The 24,950-nt window shown below is 58.5% G+C and overlaps 1 protein-coding gene and 2 long non-coding RNA genes across 5 annotated transcripts; 1 reads left to right on the top strand and 2 right to left on the bottom strand.

Moving 5' to 3' along the window:
- Window positions 1–427: 427 nt before the first annotated feature.
- On the bottom strand, window positions 428–9,711 carry LOC109267947 (uncharacterized). 3 transcript variants are annotated; one of them, XR_008420282.1, is made up of 6 exons: window positions 8,841–9,711; window positions 8,099–8,686; window positions 4,601–4,738; window positions 3,862–4,043; window positions 3,532–3,728; window positions 428–613 (listed from the first exon to the last, which is right to left on the bottom strand). It is a non-coding gene; the product is annotated as an uncharacterized LOC109267947 (long non-coding RNA). The 3 variants fall into 3 exon arrangements; XR_008420281.1 differs by lacking the exons at window positions 8,099–8,686; window positions 8,841–9,711 and having other exon boundaries at window positions 4,601–5,115; XR_002080373.2 differs by lacking the exons at window positions 428–613; window positions 8,099–8,686; window positions 8,841–9,711 and adding an exon at window positions 1,710–2,497 and having other exon boundaries at window positions 4,601–5,115.
- LOC128775536 (uncharacterized) lies at window positions 3,628–7,957 on the top strand. The gene is made up of 2 exons (XR_008420283.1): window positions 3,628–3,741; window positions 7,699–7,957. It is a non-coding gene; the product is annotated as an uncharacterized LOC128775536 (long non-coding RNA).
- A 3,278-nt stretch (window positions 9,712–12,989) lies between the features above and the next one.
- RAMP3 (receptor activity modifying protein 3) lies at window positions 12,990–24,592 on the bottom strand. Its single transcript, XM_019450964.2, has 3 exons — window positions 24,417–24,592; window positions 17,741–17,873; window positions 12,990–13,617 (listed from the first exon to the last, which is right to left on the bottom strand). Exons 1-3 carry the CDS (start codon window positions 24,478–24,480, stop codon window positions 13,362–13,364), a joined length of 453 nt encoding a protein of 150 aa, XP_019306509.1. The 5' UTR covers window positions 24,481–24,592; the 3' UTR covers window positions 12,990–13,361.
- Window positions 24,593–24,950: the final 358 nt, after the last annotated feature.

The following is a 24,950-nucleotide window of genomic DNA, read 5'->3' as shown; positions in this document are numbered from 1 at the left end:
AGAGAGAGAGGGAGACACAGAATCTGAAGCAGGCACCAGGCTCCAGGCTCTGAGCTATCAGCACAGGGCCCGACACAGGGCTCAAACTCATGGACCACGAGATCATGACCTGAGCTGAAGTCAGACGCTCAACCGACTGAGCCACCCAGGCACCCCAGAACATATCAATAATTTCAAATTGTGCTTCCTTTCTGATGTAAGCGCTCAAGGCTATGAATGCTCACTCAACGCCGTTCTGGGGTGCTGCACAAACGCCGATGTGTTTTTCTTAGGATGAGACATTTCCTAAGAATTACCCGGGGACTTTTTTTCTCTGACCCATGGATTCTTTAAAAGAGTTTTGTTTAATGTCCAAATATCTTGGGGGGTTTCTAGATCTCTTACTGGTTTCTGGTATAATTTCATCAGAGGAGAGGAGTGCACTAAGTATGATTGTAAACTTTTGAATTTTATTGAGCTTGTTTTTACGTTCAGGTAGGGAGTCCATGTTCTGGAAGGTGCCACATGCCCTTCTGAGTGTCTGTTGCCACGTTCGCAGCTCTGAGGATACCAATGAGGTGACGGTGACAGATGCTACTGTTCAAATCTTCTATAGTTTTGCTGATCTGTTGGCCTGAGTGGTTTGGCCATAAAAGAAAGAAGGGTGTCAAATATCTCCAGACACAGGATTCAACTCTCTCCTCCCCAAATGATCCAAAGTAGCCATGACATTTCTGTGCAAAACCCTCAGTGTTACTTGGGAAAAGGCAGAATGCTAACTATATCGGAATTAAAATAGAAATGAGTAATTAATTAAAAATAAGTCAACAGGACTGCAACACACCTGTAAGAAGAAGAGACGTGATACGCCCCCAGCGACACAGAGGCTGCGGGCCAGACCCACGGCCGCGGGAAGACCAGAATCAGCGGCCAGAAAACCCTCGGATTCTGAAGGTGGTCCAGGGCCAGCATCGCATGGGGAAAGCAGGATTTGAAGGAAGCCCCCTCCCAAAGGCCTCATGGGAAGGAGAAGTTCTGCTGGACTTTGAGCAAGGGGAGGAGTGGTGTGTGCAGGTGACCCACAGGGGGTCCACACCCCCTCCCCCCAAAGCAAACTCCCACCAAAGGACCGTAGTCCCCAGACACGCAGGAAAGGCCAGGTCTAACTGCAAACTTCGTGCGGAATAAACAAGGAGATGAAACGCACAGAGAAGGCGGCTGGGCGGCAGGAAATGAACGCACACAAATGGAGGGAGGAAAGTCCACCCGACCTCGGAGGAGGCGGGAAGAAGACGGAAGCCAACGGCATGACTACACTCGAAACGGAATTACATACTACCACCCAACAAGCATCTGAAGACATGAAAACCCAGCCCAAACCTCAGAGCGCCTGGGTGGCTCAGTCGGTTGAGCATCCGACTTCAGCTCAGGTCATGATCTGGCAGTTCATGGGTTTGAGCCCCACGTCGGGCTCTGTGCTGACAGCTTGGAGCCTGGAGCCTGCTTCGGATTGTGTGTCTTCCTCTGTCTCTGCCCCTCCCCCGCTCATGCTCTGTCTCTCTCTCTCTCTTTCTCTCCCAAAAATAAACATGTTTTTAAAAAAAGAAATTAAAAAGGCAAAGAATTAGATTAAGCCTTTCAACCATGGCCAGACTAAACAAGACAACCACAGAGTCAAATTTCTCCAAAACCGTGGGGGCAGGAGCACGGGTGAGAATTTATGTCCTTGAGTATCAAGGCCGCAGGAAAACACGTCTCCACACACAAGAATGAAGGGAATCCTTCACCCATGGGCCCTTCCGGGGAAATCCCAGTTAGTTCTTTTTCTCCTGAGTTGAAAGCAAACACTTCAAATCCTTGACACACGAAGGGAGGAGCCTCCCAGCTGTCGCGTCACGCCCCTTCCCAGATGCACACGAGACCCCGGGGCGCACGCACGTGGGACAGACAAAAGGTTGGGAGCGAAGTGGGAGGACAGAGTTTGTAAAAGAGAAAGACGGAAACCCTTTATCCCTTCACCAACCCTCCCGAGTAGATCAGCTTCAGGAAAGACCAAGGGTCTGGGAATTGGCTGGTCAGTCTCCGCGTGCGCACATCCTCAGGAAGGTCCTTGCGAATTTCCAAGTCACACCTGCCCAGACCCAGGCAACAGTAAACGAGGTCCTCAGAGGTCTCTAAAGAGAGGCTGACGCCTCCCCACCAGAGCCCTGATCCACCCAGAAGACACTGAAACCCTGCAGGCCGGCAGCTGTGACCGCGTGGGTTTTGGGATGCAGAGGCACAGACCTCCTCTCTAGCAACTCTTTGTAAACCCTGTCTCTGGGCCACAAGTGGGCAGATCTGGAACCACGGTGGATGCCCGGCTGCTGGTGGCTCGGGCACTGTCCCCCGCAGCCGGCCAGCTGGGGTGGGAGTGTGCCCTCCGTGAGAGCTCCAGGCCCCCTGGTGCAGAGTCTCCTGCAGGCAGATTGGCGCCCGAGAGCCGACCCAGTGTGCCCGTAAGACGAGGGCAGAGGACCTGTCATAAATAAAACAGCATCAGGCACAGAGCGGGGCAATGACCAGCCAGGGTGCCGGGGATGGGCCCGAGCCCACTGCTCCCCTGTTCCCAGCGTCCCCTGAGACTCGTGTAACATCTAGGACCAGGTTAGAGTGAGCGGATGAGCCTACACTCGAAGGAGCCTTGACAACTCCAGGATGCCCCGCGGTGAGGTGGTTACCACCTGGCAACCGGGAGGGCCAGTCGCTGCCTCCCTCCGTGAGGAGGCTTTGGTGACTCTCTTGTGCCCAAGTCAGTAGAGGAGTGGTCCAGGGCATTGAGGTCAGATAAATCAGGGTTTAATTTTGTCTCCACCATTAGCCAGCCATGTGGCCTTGGGAACGTTACCTCACCACGCCGGGGCCTCAGTTTCCTCATCTGTAAAGTTGCAGTAAAAGCGGAGTGGACCCCGAGGGTCACGAGGGGATCACAGGATGCCGGGCACTCGGGCACCATTCCCAGAATGCAGGAAGGACGTGCTATTATTATGTTCCAGGAAGCCCGGGTCCCACGTTTCTCCTCTGGTGGCTTTGTTATTGGAAACCTTTTCATTTCCGGCTAGAGAAGCCACCAAGATCCCTGCCCCCTCCGCCCCCTCCCCACATCCCTGTCCCTCCTTCCCTAACCTCTCCCGGCCCCCCAGGTCACCCTGCTTTCTCCCTGCCGGGAGCCCCCTCACAGGACCTGAAAGCGGCCCCCAGCCCCCAATCCTGGTGTCTCCCAGGCATGTTGTGTGAGCGTCACTCACGGCCAGAAAACAGGCCAGGAGGAGACAAAAGGGAGGACTCAGGAGTCCAGAATCCCCCAGACGCGTTCACTTTGTGCCTGAGCTGTCGTGGAGTCGTCCTACTCATGAGCGACAGCGGCCCATTGGACCCGGGTCCTTGTTCTGCCGCAGAGGCCAGCGCTCAGGGAGAACACGCCTCTGCCCACCCCGTCTGCAGTCATGCCCACTGCTTTGTTCATGGACTCTTTCTTTCAAATGGTATTGAAGCTTCTGCATCAATTATCACCTGTGTGGCTCGGTACGTGTCCCATGAAGTCACGGGCCACAGAGGGGCAGGGGCCAGCCAGTGACAGGGCCTCCAGACCACTGGACGGGACCCCGTTGCTCTTGAAGAGACCAGCTACGGGTCTTTCCCAGGGCACTTGTCCCGTCGTCGGGCCGAAGGAGGAAAACCAGAGAGGTGGTGGCTTGTCCCCAGGGACCCTGCAAGGCAGAGGTGAGGCGGGCCTGCCCTGCCCCCCACCCAGCCCCTGACTGAGTCTTCAGGGGCCGCGAAAAAAATACCACAAACCAGATACCACAATACCACGTCTAGAAACGTGAGTTTACTCCTCACCGTCCCAGGGGCTGAAGCCCGAGACGCAGGCCTCCCCGCGGGGCCTCTGCTGGGCGAATGGACGGCCACGCTCTCCCCGTGTCCTCCGTGGTCTGCGATCTGTGCTCACTTCTGGGGGAGGGACAGGAAGCTGTGGGGAGCACCGCCCAGGTCCCAAGGAACTGGAAACCCGATTTCTTGACCTGGTGGCCGTGGCTCCGTGTGTTATTCTTCCTCTTCAGTGTGGGCCCGCACTGATGTGCTATGTGTCTTCACGTCATGCCATAAGCTCTAAGGGCCTTTTTCGGATGTTCTGTGCCCAGAGCCGGTGCAGACATGGCTTTCGGGGGAACTGGCGGCTGTATGCGTTCCCAGGCCCCCTGGAGGCCCTCCATGCCCCGATGCCTCCCTCCGTGGGGTCCTGAGCAGTCCTGCCGTCGCCGGCCCAGAGCCCACGGACCTCTCAGACCCCAGGGCTCCCACCCTGATCCATAAGGATGCCGCTGGGATTCCTGCTCCCAGACGTGGGAGCAGGGGATTCAGACAGTCCTCAATACCTGAGAAACACCACTGGCCCCCAAACGGAGCTCTGAGCAGGTGGAAGGGCTGGCCATGCAGGGAGTGGGGGTCCCTGGGAGGTACAAGACGACTCAGGAACTCAGACCCCGAGCGGCTTTGAAACCCTCCCCAAGCCCTGCACTGGGGGCGAAGGGGAGGGGGGTTGCCTAAAGGTGGCGGGTCCACCCGGTTTTCTGCTCACCGTCACTGGGGACGTGTCTGGGCCGGCTGGTCACCCCACACAAGCAATCCAGATGTGACAAAGGGCAGAGAAGAACGCCGTCCAGCTGCGTTGGCTTTGGGCCTTCCCAGAAGATGCAGCGTTCCTGGACAGCAGGGTCTCATATGGGAGACATTTCACAAACGTGTCATTTTCCAGCCACGTCCCATGCCAGCCGGCCTTCCCCGAATGGTGGGAACTTGCCAATAAACGTGCTGGGTTTTTCCCCAAAAATCTTTATAGATGTGACTCCAAGGCAAAGCCCATCCCTGTGCTCGCAGCTCAGGGATTCTGGAACAGGGTGGGCCCAAGTGGGAGGCAGGGAGGCCCAGCCTTTCATCTGCCGCAGCCGTCCACACCTGGCCTGGTGTCCCCAGGGCTCCAGCAACGACGTAGCCCCAGGCAGGTCCCCGTTGGACAGGTGTAACAAGCACGTGCCCTCCAGGACAGTCCTGACCGCCGTGGTCTGGCTGGCCGGCCAGGGTGGGGGTCTCAGGCCTGATGCCTCACAAGCCTCACACATTCACCATCGCAGAAGCCCCAGGGCACACAAACCACACACATGAGGTGTTCGTGCCCTGTTTAAATAGCTTAATCAGGGGTGCCTGGGGGGCTCAGTCAGTTGAGCGTCCGACTTCGGCTCAGGCCATGATCTCATAGTTTGTGAGTTCGAGCCCCGTGTCAGGTTGTGTGCTGACAGCTCGGAGCCTGGAGCCTGCTTCGGATTCTGTGTCTCCCTCTCTCTCTGCCCCTCCCCCGCTCATGCTCTGTCTCTCTCTCTCTCTCTCTCTCTCTCTCTCAAAAATAAATAAACATTAAAAATTTTTTAAACAGCTTTATGAGGTTCATGCATAAAATCAGCAGCCTGGCCCTCCACCATCTCCTCCCTCCTGCTTTGACCCCTCCTGCAGCCGATTATTCTGGTATTTTTCCAGCTTTAGGGAGATATGATCCACACATAACACTGTGTAAGTTACACAATGTAACATGGTGTACTGTACGTATGTGTAGGACGTTCACTTTACCATACGTGGACGCTATACATTGTGAAGTGACCCGTCACCTCACAGAGTTACAATTTTTTTTATGGTGCAGAATTTTAAGATCTAGCCTCATAGCAACTTTCAAGTACACAACACAGAATTATTAACTCTATGCACCGTTCTGTGCCTTAGGTCCTGAGGACGTACTCGTCTTGTAGCAGGAGGCTTGCTCCCTTTGAGACCAACATCGCCCCCCACCCCGCCTGCCGTTTCCCCCTGCCCTCCTCCCTGCTCCCTCCTCCCCCCGGGGGGCCTGGAAACCGCCTTTCCAGTCTGTCTCTCTCTGAATTCAGAGTTTCTTAGACTCCACATGGGAGCAGGATTGGATAGAATTCATCTTCTCTGTCCGACTTATTTCACTTAGAATAACCCCCTCAAAGCCCACCCATGGTCTTACCCATGTTAGCAAGGCAGGATTTCCTCCATCTTGCTAAATACCGCACTCGCAGGTGCTGCCTGGTTTTCCATATGCATGGACTCCCCACCATAAAGGAGGAAGGTTCCACTCTGTTTTGGCCCCGCGGCCCCAACACCCACGGCCTCATCCTCCTTATGGCGTCATCGTATTCGGCTGAGACTGGAGGCCAGGATCCCGTGATGAGAGCCTCAAGGAGCCAAATACAAACTGGGCTGGACCCCCCTCTCCTGCCCCCCAGGGCCCCCCACTGAGTGCAGTTCACCAATGGCCCCTACGCCCTCTGACAGCCGGCACCTTCCTGGAGCCGCAGATCCCAAGGCCCTGGTCAGCCACGTCTAGACCAGGATGCCCCGGGGGGTGCCCCTGCTCACAAGGGTGTCCTGGGTCCTGGCCCACGCCCCCTTGTGGGCTCCCTCGTGCCCAGAAGCTGGACTCGGGCACTTTGGTGCCCGTGTCCCTGTCTGACCGATGACGGCACCACAGACGGAGCTTTGCCGGGGAGCGTGTTGGTAGGTGTGGGGGCTTCCGGAGAGCAACCCAGGGGTCGGTCCAAGAAGTCCCGGCCAGCCTCTCACTAACCTCCTTCCCAGAGCGTGGAGCCCGCTAAGCCCCCCAGCCCGTTTCCCACGCCTCCTCCTGCAGCAACCTTCCCGTCACTACCTGGCAAACTCTTCGCCAGGCCCCAAGGCCAGATGGGCACCCGTCCTGTGAAGGCTTGCTGTCCTGCACCATGACCCCTCGGAGCCCTCGGGGCACCACTCTGTGTCTCTGTACAGAGCATGTTGCTGTCACCAGGGAGAGACACCAGCTTGGCGGGCTCACTACCTGTTCCACAAGCTGCAGCGTGTGCCGTGGTCTGAATGCCATCCGGCCCACTGTCCAGCCACTCCTCCTTGAAGGACATTTCTATCGTTCCCATCTGTCGCTGCTGGAACAACACTACAGGCCTCACCACACCTCTTATGCTTTCGTATCCGTGCCCCCTGGGGAGAAGGAATGCCCCCTCCTCCACAGGGACCACCAAATCGCCCACCAAACGTGATGCACTTACTTATTGTCAAGCCAGGACCCTTTCAACACATCCTGCCAACACCTGTTACTAACCACCTGTCATTTTCACGATGAATATTAATATCTCATGCTTTAACTTAATTTCCCTGAGACTTAGTTCCCTCTCATATCCTTGTGGGCTGTTTCCACATCCGTTTGCACTTCCTTTCCTATCAATTGCCCATGTAAAAACTGGGTTGTCTTTTTCAATTGATTTCTAGAAGCTCTTTATATATGTATAGGTACTAGGTCTTAGCTGTCTGGTAAACAATCAGCTGTCCTATTTGGTTCATTCCTAGATATTTTACTGTTTGTGGCCGCTATGCATAGGGCACCTCCTACGTGAATTTATGTTTGAACATTGCTGTGATCCACGTAGATTGTTGATTCTGTATCCAGGCTTTGCCCCATTACCACCACAAAAATCTCATTGGTTCTAATTATTTGTATTGATTTTCATGGATTTTCTAGGTAGACAGTCACATATCTGCAAGTAACTGACAGTTTTGACCTTTCCTTTTCAATACATGTCCTTTTTTTTCTTGTTGTGTTTTTTTGGGTTTTCTTAGTCTTACTACACCGACTAGTACCAGTCTCGAATGTGAGCATCCCTGGTTCCTTCCTGACATTAAGAAGGACACGTCTGGGGCGCCTGGGTGGCTCAGTCGGTTGAGCGTCCGACTTCGCCTCAGGTCATGATCTCGTGGTTCATGGGTTCAAGCCCCAAGTCGGGCTCTGTGCTGATAGCTCAGAGCCTGGAGCCTGCTTTGGATTCTGTGTCTCCCTCTCTCTCTCTCTGGCCCTCTCCTCCTCTCTCTCTCTCAAAAATAAATAAATAAACTTTAAAAATGGTTTTTAAAAAAAGGACGCATCCGATGTTTCGCCACTAGGACACATGTGAAGTAGGTGTCTGGGGGCCGCCAGTCTGTGCACCCCCTGGGCCCGTCCTGCTCCGCTTATGTGGCAAACCTGGGGCTGCTCATTCCCTCTCCTCTGTCCCGTGTTTCTCCTCTGGAACATTGATTCCCAGCCTGTCCAGCGGCTACGAGTGGGTCCTTGAGACGAGTCTGGCCAAGAGTCACAGGGAGAAGCCCTGGAAGAGAGAGATTTCCTGAAGAAAAGGTGGAGTCCTAGGGTGCCTGGGTGGCCTAGTGAGTTAAGCATCTGACTCTTGATTTCTGCTCAGGTCATGATCTCATGGTCTAGAGTTTGAACCCTGCGTCTGACTCTGCACTGACAGTGCAGACTCCGCTTGGGATCTTGTGTCTCCCTCTCTCTCTCCCTCCCCTACCAGCACTGTCTCTGTCTCTCTCAAAATAAACAAATAAACTTGGAAAAAAAGAAAAGGGTGAAATCCCAAGAAGAAACTACCTCTGCCCTTCCTTACCCCTGCTTTCACGCGGGTGAAATGCTCCAAGATGAGCAGACGGGCAAGTTCAAGGAAGGAGGTCATGAAGCAGGTCCCCTCATGACATCCCTGGGTCACTGCCCCAGCCACTGGCCGTGTTCTTCAACGGGATGCCAGTCGGTGCGCCACAAGAGGAGATGCAGGAGAGGCTCGGGAAACAAAGGTGATTGTACCTCTAGGGCCCAGAGACGGGGAGGCACCAGGTGGTCAGGTGGGGGGAGCCCAGGCCGGAGTCTTCCCTGGATTTCCACAGGGCACAGGTTAGCACTCACAGGGCAGGCTAATCAGCTCAAAATTGGCTACCTTGAATAATTCCAGCAGGTTCGAAACTCCGGGTTGTCCCCAGCTGCCTGGTACCTGGCCCCAGGCTGATGAGGTTCAGGCACTGCCTCCTTGGTCCACACAGGCTGGCTCTGGGCTGGCCGGCAGGCACATCAAAGGCAGGACTCCACTGGGACCTGCGCCTGCCCTGAGAACCGCTGGCCCAGGGAGGCCAGCCTCCCAAGCCAGAAAGAGTTTGTAAGATGCCGGAACATCGTAAATCACAGAAAATGAAAAGTGTGCTCAATACAACCACACACGTGGTTAAGCCGCTTCTTGTCGGTCAGGCCCCTGCCATCTGCTACCTTCTCAGACCGAGTCCTGGTGGGTCAAGGTGGCCCTGGACGAGCACCATTATTTAGGGAACTTCCATCTTTGTCTACGATCTGGCAGAAAGTACTCGCAAACCCGAAAGGCCTGCGGTCCTACTTGAGAGGTGGAATCTAAGTGACTTTCCAACCTCATCTGCGGAGACCATCCTATTCAGGTTCCCCACCACAACTCCGAACACAGACCCCGTTTTATTGATCAAAGCCTGTCTGTCTTTTCGATTTCATTACCTCTGTTTCCATCATTTCTTATTTCTTCCTTCTACACTTTCCGTGTTTCCTTTGCTATCTGTTACTAGTGTATTGAGTTGCACGCTTAGTGAATTTTATTTCCATCTTTCGTATTTCCTGGAAATGCATCTAAGGCTACACACTGTTGGGTCTGTGCTGCGGTTTGGGGCCCTGTCAACACTCACCAGCGCTTACCTACCCGTGCTGGGCAGGGGGGCTGGTGTAGGAGGGGTGCTGCCCACTAGGGGGACCCCCTCAGTCACACTGGGCACCAGACACCTCACACGCCCTCCCCATTGCCGAGCACAAATGCAGCCCGTGTGAGCTGGTGCTTTTGATGGAGCATGATGGAGATGCTGCTTTTAGCGGTACGGACTCGAAAATGATTGTGATCTCCATCTTTATTACCCCTTGAACCCAAAATTACACAGAAAGTTTGTTTGTGGGACGCCTGGGGGGCTCAGTTGGTTGAGCGTCCGACTTCAGCTCAGGTCATGATCTCGCAGTCTGTGAGTTCGAGCCCTGCGTAGGGCTCTGTGCTGACAGCTCAGAGCCTGGAGCCTGTTTCGGATTCTGTGTCTCCCTCTCTCTGCCCCTCCCCTACTTGTGCTCTCTCTTTCTCAAAAATAAACATTAAAAATTTTAAAAAAAATGGGCAGAAAAGGGGTGCCTGGGTGGCTCAGTTGGTTAAGTGTCTGACTTCAGCTCAGGTCATGATCTCATGGTCTGTGGGTTCGAGCCCCGTGTTGGATTCTGTGCTGACAGCTTGGAGCCTGGAGCCTGCTTCGGATCCTGTGTCTCCCTCCCTCCCTGCCTCTCCTCTGCTTGCGCTCTGTCTCTCTCTCTCTCAAAAATAAATAAACACTAAAAAACAATTTAAAATAAAAGAAAGTTTGTAATTTCCAAGTAAAAAGATTCTTTCTTCCACTCTTCAGTCCTTTTTAACCCAAGACTGTGGCCAAAATCATTTCAACCTTTGTCGGTTCCCCTTGGGTGTTTCAAAAGGATGAATATTTCCACTTGGGAAAGACAGACAGGTTGATAGATAATCGATAGATAATAAACATTAGATGCAGATTGAGTCAAGCTTGTTAGCGGTTATACATCCCCACTTTCCGTGTGTGTGTTTATGTGATCTTTCGATTTGGGGAGATCTGTTTAATGTGCTCCATTTCTCCTCGTACCCGTAACAACCCTTGATCCGGGTCCTCGGGTCCTCAGAGGCTCCAGGCTGTGGAGTCCTGCTCAGCCTCTCGCTGCATGTTCCTGGACCTTACAGGGCTGATCCCGCCCCAGCCCCCCGCCCCACTCCCGTCTCTCTGACGGGAGCCCTTGAGACACCAGCCACCTGGTTAATTGGGGCTGGGTAACCAAGAGAACAGTATGCTTCCCAGATACCTCATTGATCATCACTAGTATCTATTTGGTTTCCGTTCCTTGATTGAGAAGTCGATTCTCCAACTGTAGACTAAAATAGCTCTCCTAAAGGAAAGCAAATTCAGGGGCGCATAAGCGGCTCAGTGGGTTGGGGGTCCGACTCGGTTCAGGTCATGATCTCGGTCCATGAGTTTGAGCCCCGCGTCCGGCTCTGTGCTGACAGCTCAGAGTCCAGAGCCTGCTTCAGATTCTGTGTCTCCCTCTCTCTCTGCCCCTCCCCTGTTCACACTCTGTCTCTCTCAAATATAAACATTTTAAAAAATTAAAAGGGAAAGCAAATCCATGTAAGAAAGACACCATGAATGCACCGTATTGGGACCCACAGCCACAGAGCGCTCTGCAAAAACTGTGATGTCACTGTTTTATCTCGTCCTGACTGTCCCCTGGCATAGATGGGGCCACTGAAGAACAAGGTCCCTTCCACATCTGCTGAGGTCAGAACATCTGTGTCCTCCCCAGACTCCCGTGTTGACTCCCCAGTGCCCTATGGGATGGCATTCACAGGTGGAGTCCTTGTGAAAGAGACCCCAGAGAGCCCCCTCACCCCTCCGGCTGAGAGGGGACACAGGAGGACATCTGTGAGGCAGAGGCAGGCCCTCAGCAGATACCTCGCGGAATCTGCAGCCGGGATCCTGGACCTTCCAGCCCCTGGAACCATGAGAAATAGATTCCTGCTGTTTACAAGGCACCCAGTCTGTGGTATTTTGCTGTAGCCACCGACACAGACTAAAACGACATCCTTCTAAACACACGGAGCCCAGAATTTAGGCCAAAGCAAGCAGCCTCTGGTGCTCAGGTGACACCCACTCAGCATCAGGGATGAGAGACCCAAGGCAAAGCCGGGGACGGGGGGTGCTGAGAGAGGCCAAGGTGGGAAGGGACGGAGTCCAGCAGGGTCCTCGCTGACAAGCAGCTGACTGCACAGTTTGTCAGCTCCATGGAGCTTGGGTTAGAGATTACTACAAACAACTGCACCGGGGACATGCCACAGCCCAGGGAGAACCAGAGGAACACCCGCCCACCCGCAGCAGGGGCCACACATTCTCTCCTTCGGTCACCGAACATGGGACTCTGAGACCTCCCAGGCTGCTCCGTGACCTGTCGTCCCCGCAAAGCTGAGCAGGGGACATTCATACCTCACCTCAAGCCAAAGATGATTCTCAGAGCCACGGTGGACAGACAGACGAGGGTTCCCCAAGGCAGGGACCCAGCCACACAGCGGGGAAGCAAGGAGGCTCTGGTGGCCAGGTGAGGGCAGAGAGCCTTTGGGAGGGGACCGCCACATCCCAGCCCACAAGATCCCAACCCACGAGATCCCAGCCCACGAGATCCAGCCGTTGCCTGCTCCATTCTGCTGGGACCTTGTAGTGAAGGCCACCAAGAGCCCGGCTGGAAGAGGAGCATGGCCTCGGGAGGACAAGGGACCTGCCTGCCAGGTCTCTCTCGCCGCCCCACCACTCACCCCAGCAAGAGCCACCAGCCGGCATCCCAGAGACCACCCTGGGACACGGCCAGCCACTCCCCATCTGGAAAAACAGGTATGAGGACCTGTCAGCCCCAAGAGGCAGGACTCTCTCTGAATACCCCGAAATAAAACAGGATGCCCCACAAGCAGGATGACTGTTTACTCAGAGAAAGCACACAGCACAGACAGAGCTCAGCCAGCACTGGGGCTCACAGGACCCCAGCTCAGAGGGCCTGGCTCGCAGGGGCCTAGGAAGGAGGCCTGCACCCACCGCAGCCCAGTCTCTGGTTGTGGGCGCAGACAGGGGGTCTCAGGCGGTGCACGGCCCCCGGGGGACTCCGGCCTGACCCTCAGTCTCAGGATTTCTGGCCACAGCATGAGCGTGGGCTCTCGGCCAGGAGGGCTCAGACACAGGGCACCAGGCAGTACAAACATCCAGCTAACAATCTACCCCACCCAGTGCAGGTGGGGGTGGGCAGGCCAGGACAGGGGACCCACAGCAGTGACAGAATAGGGTGAAGCCCGGACAGGGGGTGGGTAGGTCAGGAGGTGGAATCAGGGCCAGGGGTGGGGTCAGAGCGGGGGGGGGGGGGGGGGGGGGGGGGTCAGAGCAGGGGGTGGGGTCAGGGCAGGGGGTGGGGTCTCGGCAAAAGGTGGAGTCAGAGCAGAGGGTGGGGGTCAGGGCAGGGGGTGGGGTCAGGACAGGGGGTGGGTCAGCGCAGGGGTTGAGCTCAGGTTGGGAGGTGGGGTCCGAGCCAGGCTGGGGCTGAGATCAGGGCAGGGTGCCTGGGCAGGGGTCAGGAGGGCCCGGAAACCCTGGAGGCCCCAGCCCAGCGCAGGCGGAGGACGCAGCAGCAGCCAATCGTTCCCTGCACAGCTCCGGCCTCGGTGCGCCTTCTTCCCAGGCCCAGGAGAGGACAAGCCCGGGTGAGCCACACGAGGCTCTCAGGTAGCCAGACGGGATGGGGGTGCGGGGGGCCGCCGCAGCCTCCGCCGGCTCTCCGGCCCCCCCGCCCGGCCTCCCCCCCGCTCAGGACGCCCTCACAGCAGCTGGCCAGCGCGTTTGCTGCGCCACACCACCAGGCCGGCCATGGCCACGGTCAGCAGGACAGGCACGACGATGAGCGGGATGAGGACCTCGTCTGGAGGGTCCTCCCAGTGTGCCTTGTCCACCGTGCAGTTGGAGAAGAACTGCCTGTGGATGCCAGTGATGAAGCCTTGCGCCAGGGGGTTGGGCCAGTAGCAGCCCACCACGTTGGTCTCCACCTCGGTGCAGTTGGTAAAGCTCTGGTAGTACCTGCGGAGGCAGAGCGGTGACCACCCGGCTCCCTGCGCCCCCTCCTGCCGGCCTTAACCCTGGAGGGCAGGGGAAGGGGGCACGGTCCCAGGGGGCCAGGGGGAGGAGGGCAGGGGAAGGGGGCACAGTCCTAGGGGGCCAGGGGGAGGAGGTGTGTCTGGACAGCAGAGACAGGAGCGCCCTCCGGGCCCTGTCGGACCTGCTGGGACCCAGGCGCCCATTCTTTACCTTCTTGCCCAGAGGCAAGGGTGAGGGGACCCTGCTCTGCCGCAAACCTTTCTGCCCCGGGGCTCAGCCCCGCTCTCCCCGAGCCTCACCACCTCCCCCAGGTGTACAGCTGTGCTCTACTTGGCCTGGCAGGATGCCCCCACGCCAGTGACGATGACCTCTGCACAAACCCCAGCATCCTCCAGCCCAACCCCGAACTTGGCATCTCAACGAAGAGCAGCCAGAGCAAGGAAGCCCCGAGGCTGAGTCCCGCCCACACCTCAGGTGGTGACCTGCTCCCCATGAGGCCGAGAGCCCCCAGAGCCTTCCCAGGTCTGCCCAGAGGACACAGGCCTGCCCCTTCTCCAAGGCAGACGCTGCACGACTGGCAGGGCCCTCATCATCTGGACACTCTCTGGGCCCCAGGGGAGGGTCTCTCTGAGGCCAAGCGCCAGCCGCCTCATTTGCCAGGTCAGGAGGAGACAGCCCCCTCGGACAGGACAGGCTGGAGCCGCCTCCCCCCACAGGCCTCCCTGTCCCTCATCAGCAAACCACCCAGGGAAAGCCTCATCTGTCCAGCAGCAGGTGGGCTCTGGACGGTCCTAACAGCCGACAGGGTGCAGCCACCAGGACCCGCCTGGCCCTGGACACGAGTGGCCTCTGGAGGTGAGGCCTCGACTGCCACCCACCATCCAAGATGCTCTGGAGAGAAGGCCAGATGGACACCTGCTGGGGTGCACCCGCTCTTTCCACTGCCCGTGCTGCCCCCTGGCTGAGCCCCACACACAGGGCGGGAGCTGGAGGGCGAGCGCAGGCTGGGGTGAGGCCGGCCTGAGGCTCTGCGCCCCATCCCCTGCTTCCCCGCACTGTCCTGAGGAACGTGGCCTGGCCTGAGCCACCAACAGGAAGGAACTGCTTCCCACAAGGAGTTTCCTACACAGACGCCATCTGCCCAACGGGGACAGGAGATGGGGGCAGCAGACCCACTTGGCCAGGCCCTCCCGGCGCCCGCCCCTCCTGCCAGCACCAGGTAAGGCCTACGAGGAAGAGCCCACGCAGCCTAAAAAGAGCCGGAAGCGAAGGGGACGGCCTAAATCACGTCCAGAGCCTGGGATGTGCCCAGGACAGGTCCGCGGGAAGCCCAGGACCCCCAGACCATCCCCTGCATGTCCAGGTTCAGCGACCTGCCGCCCGGGAGGCATCTGACCTGACACCCGGCCAAGGCCTTTGCCTGGAGCAGCCCCCGTCCCTGGGTCTGCCAGGAGCCCTGTGTTCTGACTCCCTTGCCTCCCAGAAGGCCACCACCACCCTCCCCAGGCTCCAGGGGAAAGGGGAGGGGGGGGTTGCTGAGACGAGGTAAGGACACAGGCAGTGGAGCCCGACCCCACACCCCCAGAGGGCAGCTGGGAACAGTGCACCAGACAGGCTTCCTCCAGCCACATTTCTTATGTCCCTGAGCCTCAGTTTCTCCTCTATAAGTGGGGCTCCTAGGACGTACCCAGTAGGGTAGCCGAGGGGCCACACGTGCAGGTGCACGCAGAACTGAGCACAGGACCCATCTCTGTGGATCGACTCACAAGGGCCACGTGCAAAATGCCCCGCCTGCTGCCTCTCAACACTGCCAGTCGGCTGGGTACACGACGAGGGCTGCAGACAACACGGCTCCAGGCCTCCTGCCATCCCCACAGCCCCAAGCCCTGTTAACTCACCAGCCCCGGCTCAGGCTGGACACAGAACTGGGGGGGTTGTTCACAAGGAAGGAGGGGTTTGCTCCATATCTTTCGTCCTCGTGTCCCCTCGTCACCCAGGGCCTCCCCAGTCCCCCCCTGCTGCGGCTCCCAGAGCCCTCCCTCCCCCTCCCGGGGTGCAGCTGTAGCCCAGACGGCAGAGGGGTGCACACAGCCCAGAAGCCCCCCACAGATGCCCTCCCCCACCAGGCAGACGCGTTCCCTGCTTGGCTCCTTGCTGCCTATGCTTTTGCTCAGAGGCAGCAGAGAAGGGCATCTGGAAACCTCGATAGCGGCCACCCCTTGACGGGGTGGATGGGGACGCGGTGGCGGGAGTCTCCATCCTCCACGAGCTGGTTGCAGGGCAGGGACAGAGCAGTGACCTCAGACATGGAAGGCCCTGGTGCAGGCCGCCCTCCACCCCTTATGCTCGCTGCCCCTGGGACCCCCTGGCCCCTCGGGGGCTCCCCCTCTCTCTCCCACTCTGCACTCATCTGTGGGGGGAGGGGGCACAGCCACCCTTGTGCCTAAGCAAAGGTGCCCAGGAAACACGAGGTAGGAGCTCTGCCTGTCTGACGGTGTCTTCGTGAGGACAGATTGGCTGGGAAGTGTATTCTAGAATTCCGAAGCCCCGGCCCGCCATCTCCTGGTTTCCAGGGCTGCATGGGGCCTGATTCCTCACCCATGTGTCCAGCCCGCTCTTGTCTGTCTGCACACGTGGCCCTACCCCTTCGTGGCCCGCTCCTTGGTCCACGCCCTTGGTGCCCAGAGAGCCCTTGGGGTCTGTAGACCCACATCCCCACCTGGCAGTGTCCCTGAGTTCCTTCTGTGTCTCCTTGCTCTCTTTCTAGAACTCCTGCCCCCAGGGTACCAGGCCTGGTGGCTGGCCCCTGACCGCCCCCTGCTTCCTGGGAGACTTCCTCCCACATTCAGCTTCGGCACCCTGCTTCACTCCCAGTGGCTCTTTCTGTGTCTGGAGCACTTCCTCTCTTGCTTGTCACTCTGTCTTTGAGGCACTGGTATGGCCTTGGGGTACCCCTCTTGCTGTACTAGGGTCTCGGGTTCCTGTCCCACGGGAGGTTCCCAACCAGGAGGGGCCACGGCAGGTGGGCGCTCGGGCCCCGGAAAGGGTTGCCTGGAAACTTCCCGGGCTCCACTGGGCCCTCCGAGGAGACCCCCGCTCCCCTACGTGTCAGAAAAGAAGGCTCACCCAAGGGGTCACCTCCTGGGTCCAGCAGGGCACCAGCCACTCTCCCCAGGTTCCCGGCTCAGTCCCAGCAGCCCGGAGGACAAGCCTCGGTGAGGGGCTCTGGACCCCCAGCGGCTCCCCAGACGGCCCTCAGGTGCCGTGCTGCCCACTCAGGGCTCTGGAGGTCAGCCCCCCTTTTGGCGTGGGGCCGGGCTTGGCAGGTATGGGAAGTCGGCTCCCGCTGGCTCTCCGACTCCAGATGGCCCCCGGCCCTGTCCTCTGGTCCCGGGGCTGGACGTTTCCTTGACCTCCTCGTCGAGGCCTTAGCAGTGACATCTCACCCTCCCTGACCCTCCTCATGTGTCCACTCCAAGCCTGACGTCCGAGCTTCCTTCTCCAGAAGCTTCCTCAGGGCTCCCAGGACAAGAAGGAGCCTGGGATCGTGCTTTGCATCAAACATCAAGACACGCTGGCTTTTACCTCCTAGCAGACGGTCAGCGATGGGCCGGCCACCCTGCCTGCACCCTCCCACTTCAGCTTCCCGCTCTGCTGGCGGCCACCACGGTCTCGTGCTGTCTCTGCCCCATGCCTGCCGGGGGCCCCCGCCTTCCCCAGGAGCCCTGGGTCTGCTCAGCTGCATCAGCCCGTATTCCTCCAAACCATCCCCCCGCTCTCCATCCCCAACGGCTGTTCTAGGGGCTTCCATGCTCTGGCAGCAAGGTCCACACCCACACCCCCTGCACGGACCGGCACAGTCAGTGTGAGGGAACTGTTCCCGAACCAAACAGAATGAAGTTTCTGCACCTGTTAGGAACGGGCAGGGGTGGACAGGGGAGGGCGGCAGGATCAAGACCACCGCCAGGAGGGCAGGGGAGGGTGACAGGGGCAGGGCCGAGGCCGGGAGGGCAGAGGAGGGCAGGGGTGGGTACAGAAGGGTGGCACGTGCAGGGCTGCAGCCAGGAGGGCCAGGAGGCAGCAGGGGCAGCACCGGGACACTCACACAATGAACTCGGACAGGTGGCACCACTTCCAGACGTCCACCGTGTGCATCATGTCGGCGAAAGCCTGCCCGCACTGGGGTAGCTTCTCCAGCATACGCGTCTCGTTGCAGCCCCCCACTCGGGGACACCCACCTAGAGAGGGGACAGTGTGGTCCTTCCACTGCTAGGAATGGTTTGCAAGGTGACCCTGGGGCCCTCCTGTGACATCCCCCCCATACCCCGCCCTGCAGGCAGCTGGGTCTTCCTCACCTGGCCTCCCGTGTGGCCCAAGGAGGTAGAAGCCAGTGCAAAAAGGGCCCCCCATGGGTGTCACCAAGACAGGACCTCCCATGGCTGTGACCTCCCACAGGGTGGGGAGACAAGTCAAGGGAGGGCAGGGGATGCACCTCCTGGGGGTCCAGGAGGCCGAGAACAGACAGGGGTGTGATGGGGGTGGGGAGTGGGTCCCACCAATCAGAGATGGCAGAGAGGCCCCACTGCAGCTCGAGGGTCAAGAGTGCCCAGAGCATGTCCCCAGAAAGATCCGCAGGGTCTGCTGACCATCCAAGACCGTGAGGGCATCGGCAGGGGCCCTGCACATGTGAACCAGTGCCCTGGATTGCAGGAGGCCCAGGGCCAACGTGACACAGGGACTCATGTTCCAAAAGCTGAGGCCAGATCTTTGGCCGCCCCCCCCCCAGGCTCCCCCAGGATTCCCAGCATACCCCTCCCCCCCACCTCTGCCCCCATATCCGATCCCTCCACCTCTACCTTCCCCCAGCTCATCTCCCCACCTACAGCGCCCACCGGTCTCCTTCAGGACCGGCCACCCTCCCTCCCCAGGTACCCTTCCAAGTGTCAGGCCCCCCTCATAAACTTCCATCCCATGACCCCTGCAGCGTGTGTTCTGGGGTGTGTGCATACGTGTGCACGTGTATGTGTGCACACAGCCCTGCCACCTGTGTCCGGGTATCTGTGAGTGTATGTGTACATACGTGTTTGTGTATGTGTGTGCTTGGACGGCCCTGTCGTGTGTATCCTGGCACAGGGTACTGTGTTGCAGGAGAAACCACGGGGAAGGAAACAGGAGAAAGGCCCACACCCAGAACCGGGCAGACCCACGCTCACACCCAGCATCACTGGTCACCAGCTCACCTCAGTTTCCCCATCTGTAAAGTGAGGGAAACAGGCTGTGCTGCACAAGGGGGCTGTGCTGACAGGCGTTAGTCATGTGCCCACAGAGGCTCCCGTCTTCACCATGTCATTACTGTAGGTGTTTGATAATTGCCGGCTGCTCCCTCACTCCCCTAACCACCAGCGCCTCATTGGTATTCCGAAAAGACTTTTCGAGAGAACGAATGAATGAATGAATGATCAGGTCCTGAGGGCAGCAGCGCAAAGTTATAGTCACGTGTTCTACCGAGTGCTGCTCCCTCTAAGCGCAGGAAGTGCAGAAGAAATGTCTGTTACCAGGAAAGGCAGGTTCAGAACCACTCTGATTCTGCCCTGCAGGCCAGGTAGTCCCCATGGGAGGCCACAGTCCTCCTGATGTTCCCACCACACAGACCCAGAAGCCCTTGCTGGCTCAGGAGGGGCTGTGTGTCATACAGAGGGTGGGCCCGTGACCACAAGGGCACTTCTGGGGGGACAAAGGAAGGTAAGAGTGAAGAGGCCAAGGCAATGAGAAGTTTTTCTTAAAAATTAAGTCCAAAAGGAGACAGATGAAAAGAGAAGAGAAAAAGCACTGATGGTAAAAATGATAGATTTAAACCAAACCACATCAATAGTCAGATTTAGAGTCGATGGTCTAGCCACTCCAATGAAGAAACAAAGATTGTTAAATGAGATCAATAAACAAGCCCCGACCATAGCTGTTCACAAGCATCCTACTTTAAATAAAAAGACTCAAATACATTCAAAGGAAAAGGATGGGAGAAGACATATGCTGCTACTAATCCAAAGAAAGGTGGGGTGGTTATATGAGTATTGAACAAAGTGTCTTTCAGAGCAAAGAATATCACCAGAGATAAGGAGGGCCTTTCATAATGATAAATGGTTCGATTCACCAAAAAGACACAGCAATGCTAAACATGTATGCACCTAATAACAGCATCAAAACACAGGAGGCAAAAATGGACACAACTGCAAGGGGAAAAATGAGAAATCCACAATTATAGCTGGGAATTTGAAACTCCTCTCTCAATAATTTACAGAACAAATGAATAGACCAAAAAATCAGTAAGAACAGTGGGAAAGTGCCTAGTATAGATAGGAGGCCATGAAGTCAGAAGGCACTGTGCTTAGGGGGTGGGTGTCCGTGGTTATTAGGGGTGAAAGAGAGGCAGTGTGGTTGGAAAGGTGGCTCCCAAGCCAGACTGGAGTGCAGGCCTCCCAGGGCAGTTTTCTCTTTATTTTAATGTTTATTTATTTTGAGAGAGAGAAAGAGAGAGAACACACAGGTGCAAGTGAAGGAGGGGCAGAGGGAGAGAGGGAGAATCCCAGGCAGGCTCCACGCTGTCAGCACAGAGCCTGATGCAGGGCTCGATCTCACAAACTGTGAGATCATGACCTGAGCAGAAATCAAGAGTTGGACACTTAACCAACTGAGCCGCCTAGACACCCCAAGTTTTCAACCCCAGTGCTCTCCCCCTGAACCCAACCTCAGAGACTTTGCATCACAGGGTCCCAGGCAAGCAGCAGCCAAGACCCAGGCTTACGTGCCTTCAAGAGGAGCCTCGCCATCTCCACAGAGTGCCCTGTCCTGTCAGGTCCCCCTCTCAGAGGCACTTAAAGACAGGGTCACCACACGGGGAAGGGCACCCACCTGCCCAGTAACACGATGGGGAGTCCAGCCCAAGCCACCTACCTGCAGAGCTGCCCCCAGGGGCGTATCACACCAGCCTGGACTTGACACCCTCATGCCAACCCCATCCTTGGTTTGCCTGAGGAACAGCATCATGCCTCCTGCCCCCATCCCCCCAGTTTAAAAACCCAAAGGAGGGGCACCTGGGTGGGCCCAGTCAGTTAATCATCTGGCTTTGACTCAGGTCATGATCTCATGGTTCGTGAGTTCGAGCCCCATGACAGGCTCTGTGCTGACAGCTCAGAGCCTGGAGCCTGCTTTAGATTCTTTGTCTCTCTCTCTCTCTCTCTCTCTCAAAAATAAATAAACATAAAAAAACAATATGCTAAATATCTCTATGTAAAAAAAAAAAAAAGGCCACAGGAAAAGTGACTTTCCCACAGCCAAGTGCAGTCAACATGAGCCAGGGTGTAAAGGGCGGGCCTCCCCCCTCCCTGCCCAGCTGCACTCGCCCAGCCTTCTGGCAGGAAGGCAGCCCCGGGTCCAGGGCCACGTGGGCCAGGTGTTAGTGACTCTGGGGAGTGCAGGCCCCCAGGGGCCATGCGGCAGGGACAATGATGAAGGCAGCCTGTGTTCCTGTCTCCCATTGCCACCCTATTCCAAAGGCACCTTTCTCTGCAGCTCCCCAGTGGGCGTCCCACCGTGGGTGCTGGAAGCCCACCAGCATTCCCCACACCCGGCGCTTGGAGCCATCCCTGGGCCTGGCCTATTCCCTCATGGGATCATCTCAGCATCCCATCCGAGTCTCCCACACGGGTCCATGCTGTCACCTCCTGCCGGCCACTGCCACACCTCCCAGCAAGAGCTTGCCTGGACTGGACCCCGACACCGGGACCTGCTCCTCTGGACCCCCTTGTCCCCAAGACCTGGACCTAGAGCCCCTAAGCCTGGAGCCCCTGGACCCCCCAGCATGCCCTAACCACCTGCTATCAAACCACTAAGACCCAGCTCAGCGCTTCCTCCCTCTTGTTCTCCTCTTCCCCCTGCCCTTGGGCCCCCTTTCTTCCCTCCCTCCTCCTACTCCTTCCTGGACCAGAGTCTCCATACCCCACAGCAGCAGGAGCTTGGGCAGGGCTGGTCAGAAACGTGCGGTTAAGGACCGCAGGCGCGCTGTGCAGATGCCAGGACAGCACCACCCCTGGGCCTGTGCGAGGCAGGTACCGCGGGACACCTGCCGGACCAGCCAGAAGTGTCCTGGGTGAGGGAGGGGGCGCTCTGGCATCATTTCTGGTGCACAACCTGGGCTCCCGGAGAAACCCAACAGCCCAGCCAGGGTTATAACAGAAGGTAGAGGCGCAGCCTCCTGCCAGGGAGCCGCCGGCTGCATCAGTGGCGGGCTTGGGAATGCGAATGAAACACAAAACTGTTTCCAATGGTCCATCGGGGAAACAAAGAGAAGACAGGTCTGTGCTCCTTCTGTCTCAGGGTCTCCCGGGCTCCAGGAGACGAGAAGCAGCCTAAAGGATGCGTTTCCCGGAGGAAGGCCTTTTACGCCACTTGGAAATGAAATATGGGAGCCCTCCGTGCTCCCTAGGTGCCCATAGCTTCTGGAAGGTTCTGCCCCTGCCCCTGCAGTCTGGGCAGGGCCCTCCTCATCCCAAGCCTCGGTTTCATATCTACAAAACGAGGAGTGGACTCAGGAGACCTGCAAGGCACCTCTCGGTCACCATGTCTGCACGGTCACTGTGTCACTGGGGTACCTGGGCCCAGCTGAGTCCTTACAAGTCAGAGTGACAGGAGAGGACGGGGCATGAGGACACCATGACTCTTACCCACCGGCAAATATTCGGTGCTATGTTCACACCGTCTGGGGGTGCCGTGAGCCCCTGGAGCCACGGCCGCTGCCCATCTCCGCTTCCCACGGCGTGTGAGCCAGGCACTGCCGAGTGCTTTCCCAGTCTACGCCCAAGCCCCCCTATGCAAGCACGGGGTATGGGGACTAAACCAACAGACTCCAACTGAAGGTCACAATAGTCCTTCCCAGGTTCTTCTTTCTGTATCCACGCTGCACCGGGAAAACTGAGGCGGTAAGTGCCTACGATCTTGAGGTTAAGCAGCTGCAGAGAGGTCCTGGGATTCGCACTCGGACCAAAGAGCTCAATCGGGGACTGGGCGCAGGGGCGAGCCCCAGCCAAGTGGGCCCAGCTGGGCGTCACCACCACCACAGTAGCTGCCGTGTCTGAATGGAGTTCTGGAATTTGCCCAAGAAACCCAAATTCACCTTCCTCGCCCGGCCCTTCATGGCCAGTGCCGGATGGGCCTCCGCCGGCAAGAACCGGCCCCCCAGCTGGACCTGCTCCCTGAATGGCCAGGCTCCTACTCCATGGAGATGTCGCAGCCCTGGGACCCTCCTTCCCGATGCAGCACCATCCGGAGCTCAGCCCCACCTCTGACACACGTCATGTGACCATGAGCGGACCTCTCACCAGCCCAGCAGCCACTTCCCAAGACCCTGGCTCTGGCGGGACCAGTGCTGGGCTGGGTCTGCAGGGAGGCTGGCCTGGCCCCACCCTGGCGGGGGAGGGAGGCCCTGGACCCACCCCGGGTGGGCCCGGTGGCCCTCCAGACACGAGCCCCGTGTTGGTAACACGGATGTGTGTAGGGCCTGGGTCTGGTCCTTCGTGATCCCATGCTGAAAGCAGGTCCTGGGAATGAAGCAAGGGTTCCCTTTCCTGGAGGAGCCAAAGCTCCAGTCCAGGGGGCTCGCTTTTAGGCTTCCTGCAACCCCAAGTCAGCGTGCTCCCGATGTCCCGAAGCCGCCACACACCAGGCTCTTGCCTTCGGCCAGAAATCCACCTGACCCCAGGCTCTCACCCTGCGAGGTGAGGCGAAGCCACAGTCCCTCCACCCAGACATCTTGGGGGGGGGGGGGGGGCAGCCCAGAGACTGGGAAGCCGAGGGGCTCACCGGTCCTTTCTCACAGCTGCAGCCAGTTCCAAACCAGCAAAGCCGACAACGACTCCACACAGGCTCAACTTGGCGTCTCACAGCCAGGGCCGATGCGCCAGAGAGGGCAAAGCTGATGCCCCAAAGGACCCAGGGGACAGTGGCCCCTCAGAGGGGCCCTGGGCCCCTGGCCCCGGGGTCAGGCTGCCCACCTCACCTCAGCAGCCTGCCCGGCAAACCTCTGCAAGCAAGCCCTCCCCAAAAGCACCACACACCTCTTACTTGATCTTGGATCATCTCTCTAGTAAAATTTTCCTAAGCCAGCTTTTCATTCAATCCATTCCTGATTCGTAAACAATGTATCCTCCCTGGAGCCCCATTTTCTTGCTGGAGAAGGGATCTCGAGGGAAGCCTCAGAGAGCCGCCCCCTCTTCCCTGTCCCGCGCACACACTGAAGGGCTGTCCTCCGGGGAAGGGACGAGCCCTACGGGGTCTGGATTCCTCTCACCCACGCCCTGAGAGTGGTGTGCACGCGAAGCCCCAGGACGGGGAGCTCACTACCCAACAGGGAAGCGGCAGCCGACCGCCTCTGCTCGCTCGGTGTCGCGACGGCAGGCCGTCCCCAGCCCTCTGGCGGCGATTCCGGGGACATCGCAGCTGCGAGGAGCCGACCGGGCAGATCCTGCAGGACCCCCCGCGCCTCCCTTCCCAGCGCCGGTCGGTCGCCTTCGGCTCCTCCGGGGAGAGCGGACAGGACCCTCCCGCGGAGGCTGGGGACGGCGCCGGAGTCTCCCCTCGCCCCTCCGGAGCCGGGCGCGCCGGGCAGGCCGGGATCCGTGCAGGGCAAAGGCGCGGCCAGGCGGGGTGCTGGAAGTCGAAGCCCGCGGGTCCCCATGGCCCCGGGAGGGGGTCGGGGCGTCCCGGAGCCGGACCCCGCGTCCCCTTACCGCACAGCAGCTGCAGAAGCAGCGGCAGCAGAAACCGCGGGCGCCACCGCTCTCGCGTCTCCATGGCCGATGGCTGTGGCGCGCGGTCGGCTCGGTCCCGGCTGGGTGCGTGGGGGGCGCCCGGGGACGCGGTCGAGGGTGGGGCCGCCCGAAAGCCCGCCCCTAGCTGCGCCCTCCCCCTCGGGACGCGCCCACCCCCTGGGGACACTCCTTCCAGAACGCGCGCTCGCCCAGGACGCGCGCTACCCCCCTCCAGCACGCCCTCCCTCCAACAGGACTCGCCCCCTATCCCGGACGCACAGCCCCAAGACACTGCCTCGCACCCCGGGTGTGATCCCTGGCCCTCCTGTTCCGGGGGTGCTGCCCGCACGAGCGCGTGGGTTAACAAGCCGGGGACAGGCTGGGGGCGGGGGCAGGCGGGGTGATGGGGGGCGGCCTCTGGGAGCGCGCCTGGCGGGGGGGAAAAGTGTAGGCAGGTGTCGGGCGGGAGTGCTGTGCTCAGAGCCTGTGAGAGGCTCTGCAGGGCTGGTTGGC

This window comes from Panthera pardus, unplaced genomic scaffold (assembly GCF_024362965.1).
Source record: "Panthera pardus isolate Hobbes unplaced genomic scaffold, ASM2436296v1 HiC_scaffold_8, whole genome shotgun sequence".
NCBI lineage: Eukaryota > Metazoa > Chordata > Mammalia > Carnivora > Felidae > Panthera > Panthera pardus.
The sequence above is the reverse complement of the archived record's forward strand: the minus strand, read 5'-3'. Positions and strand labels throughout refer to the sequence as shown.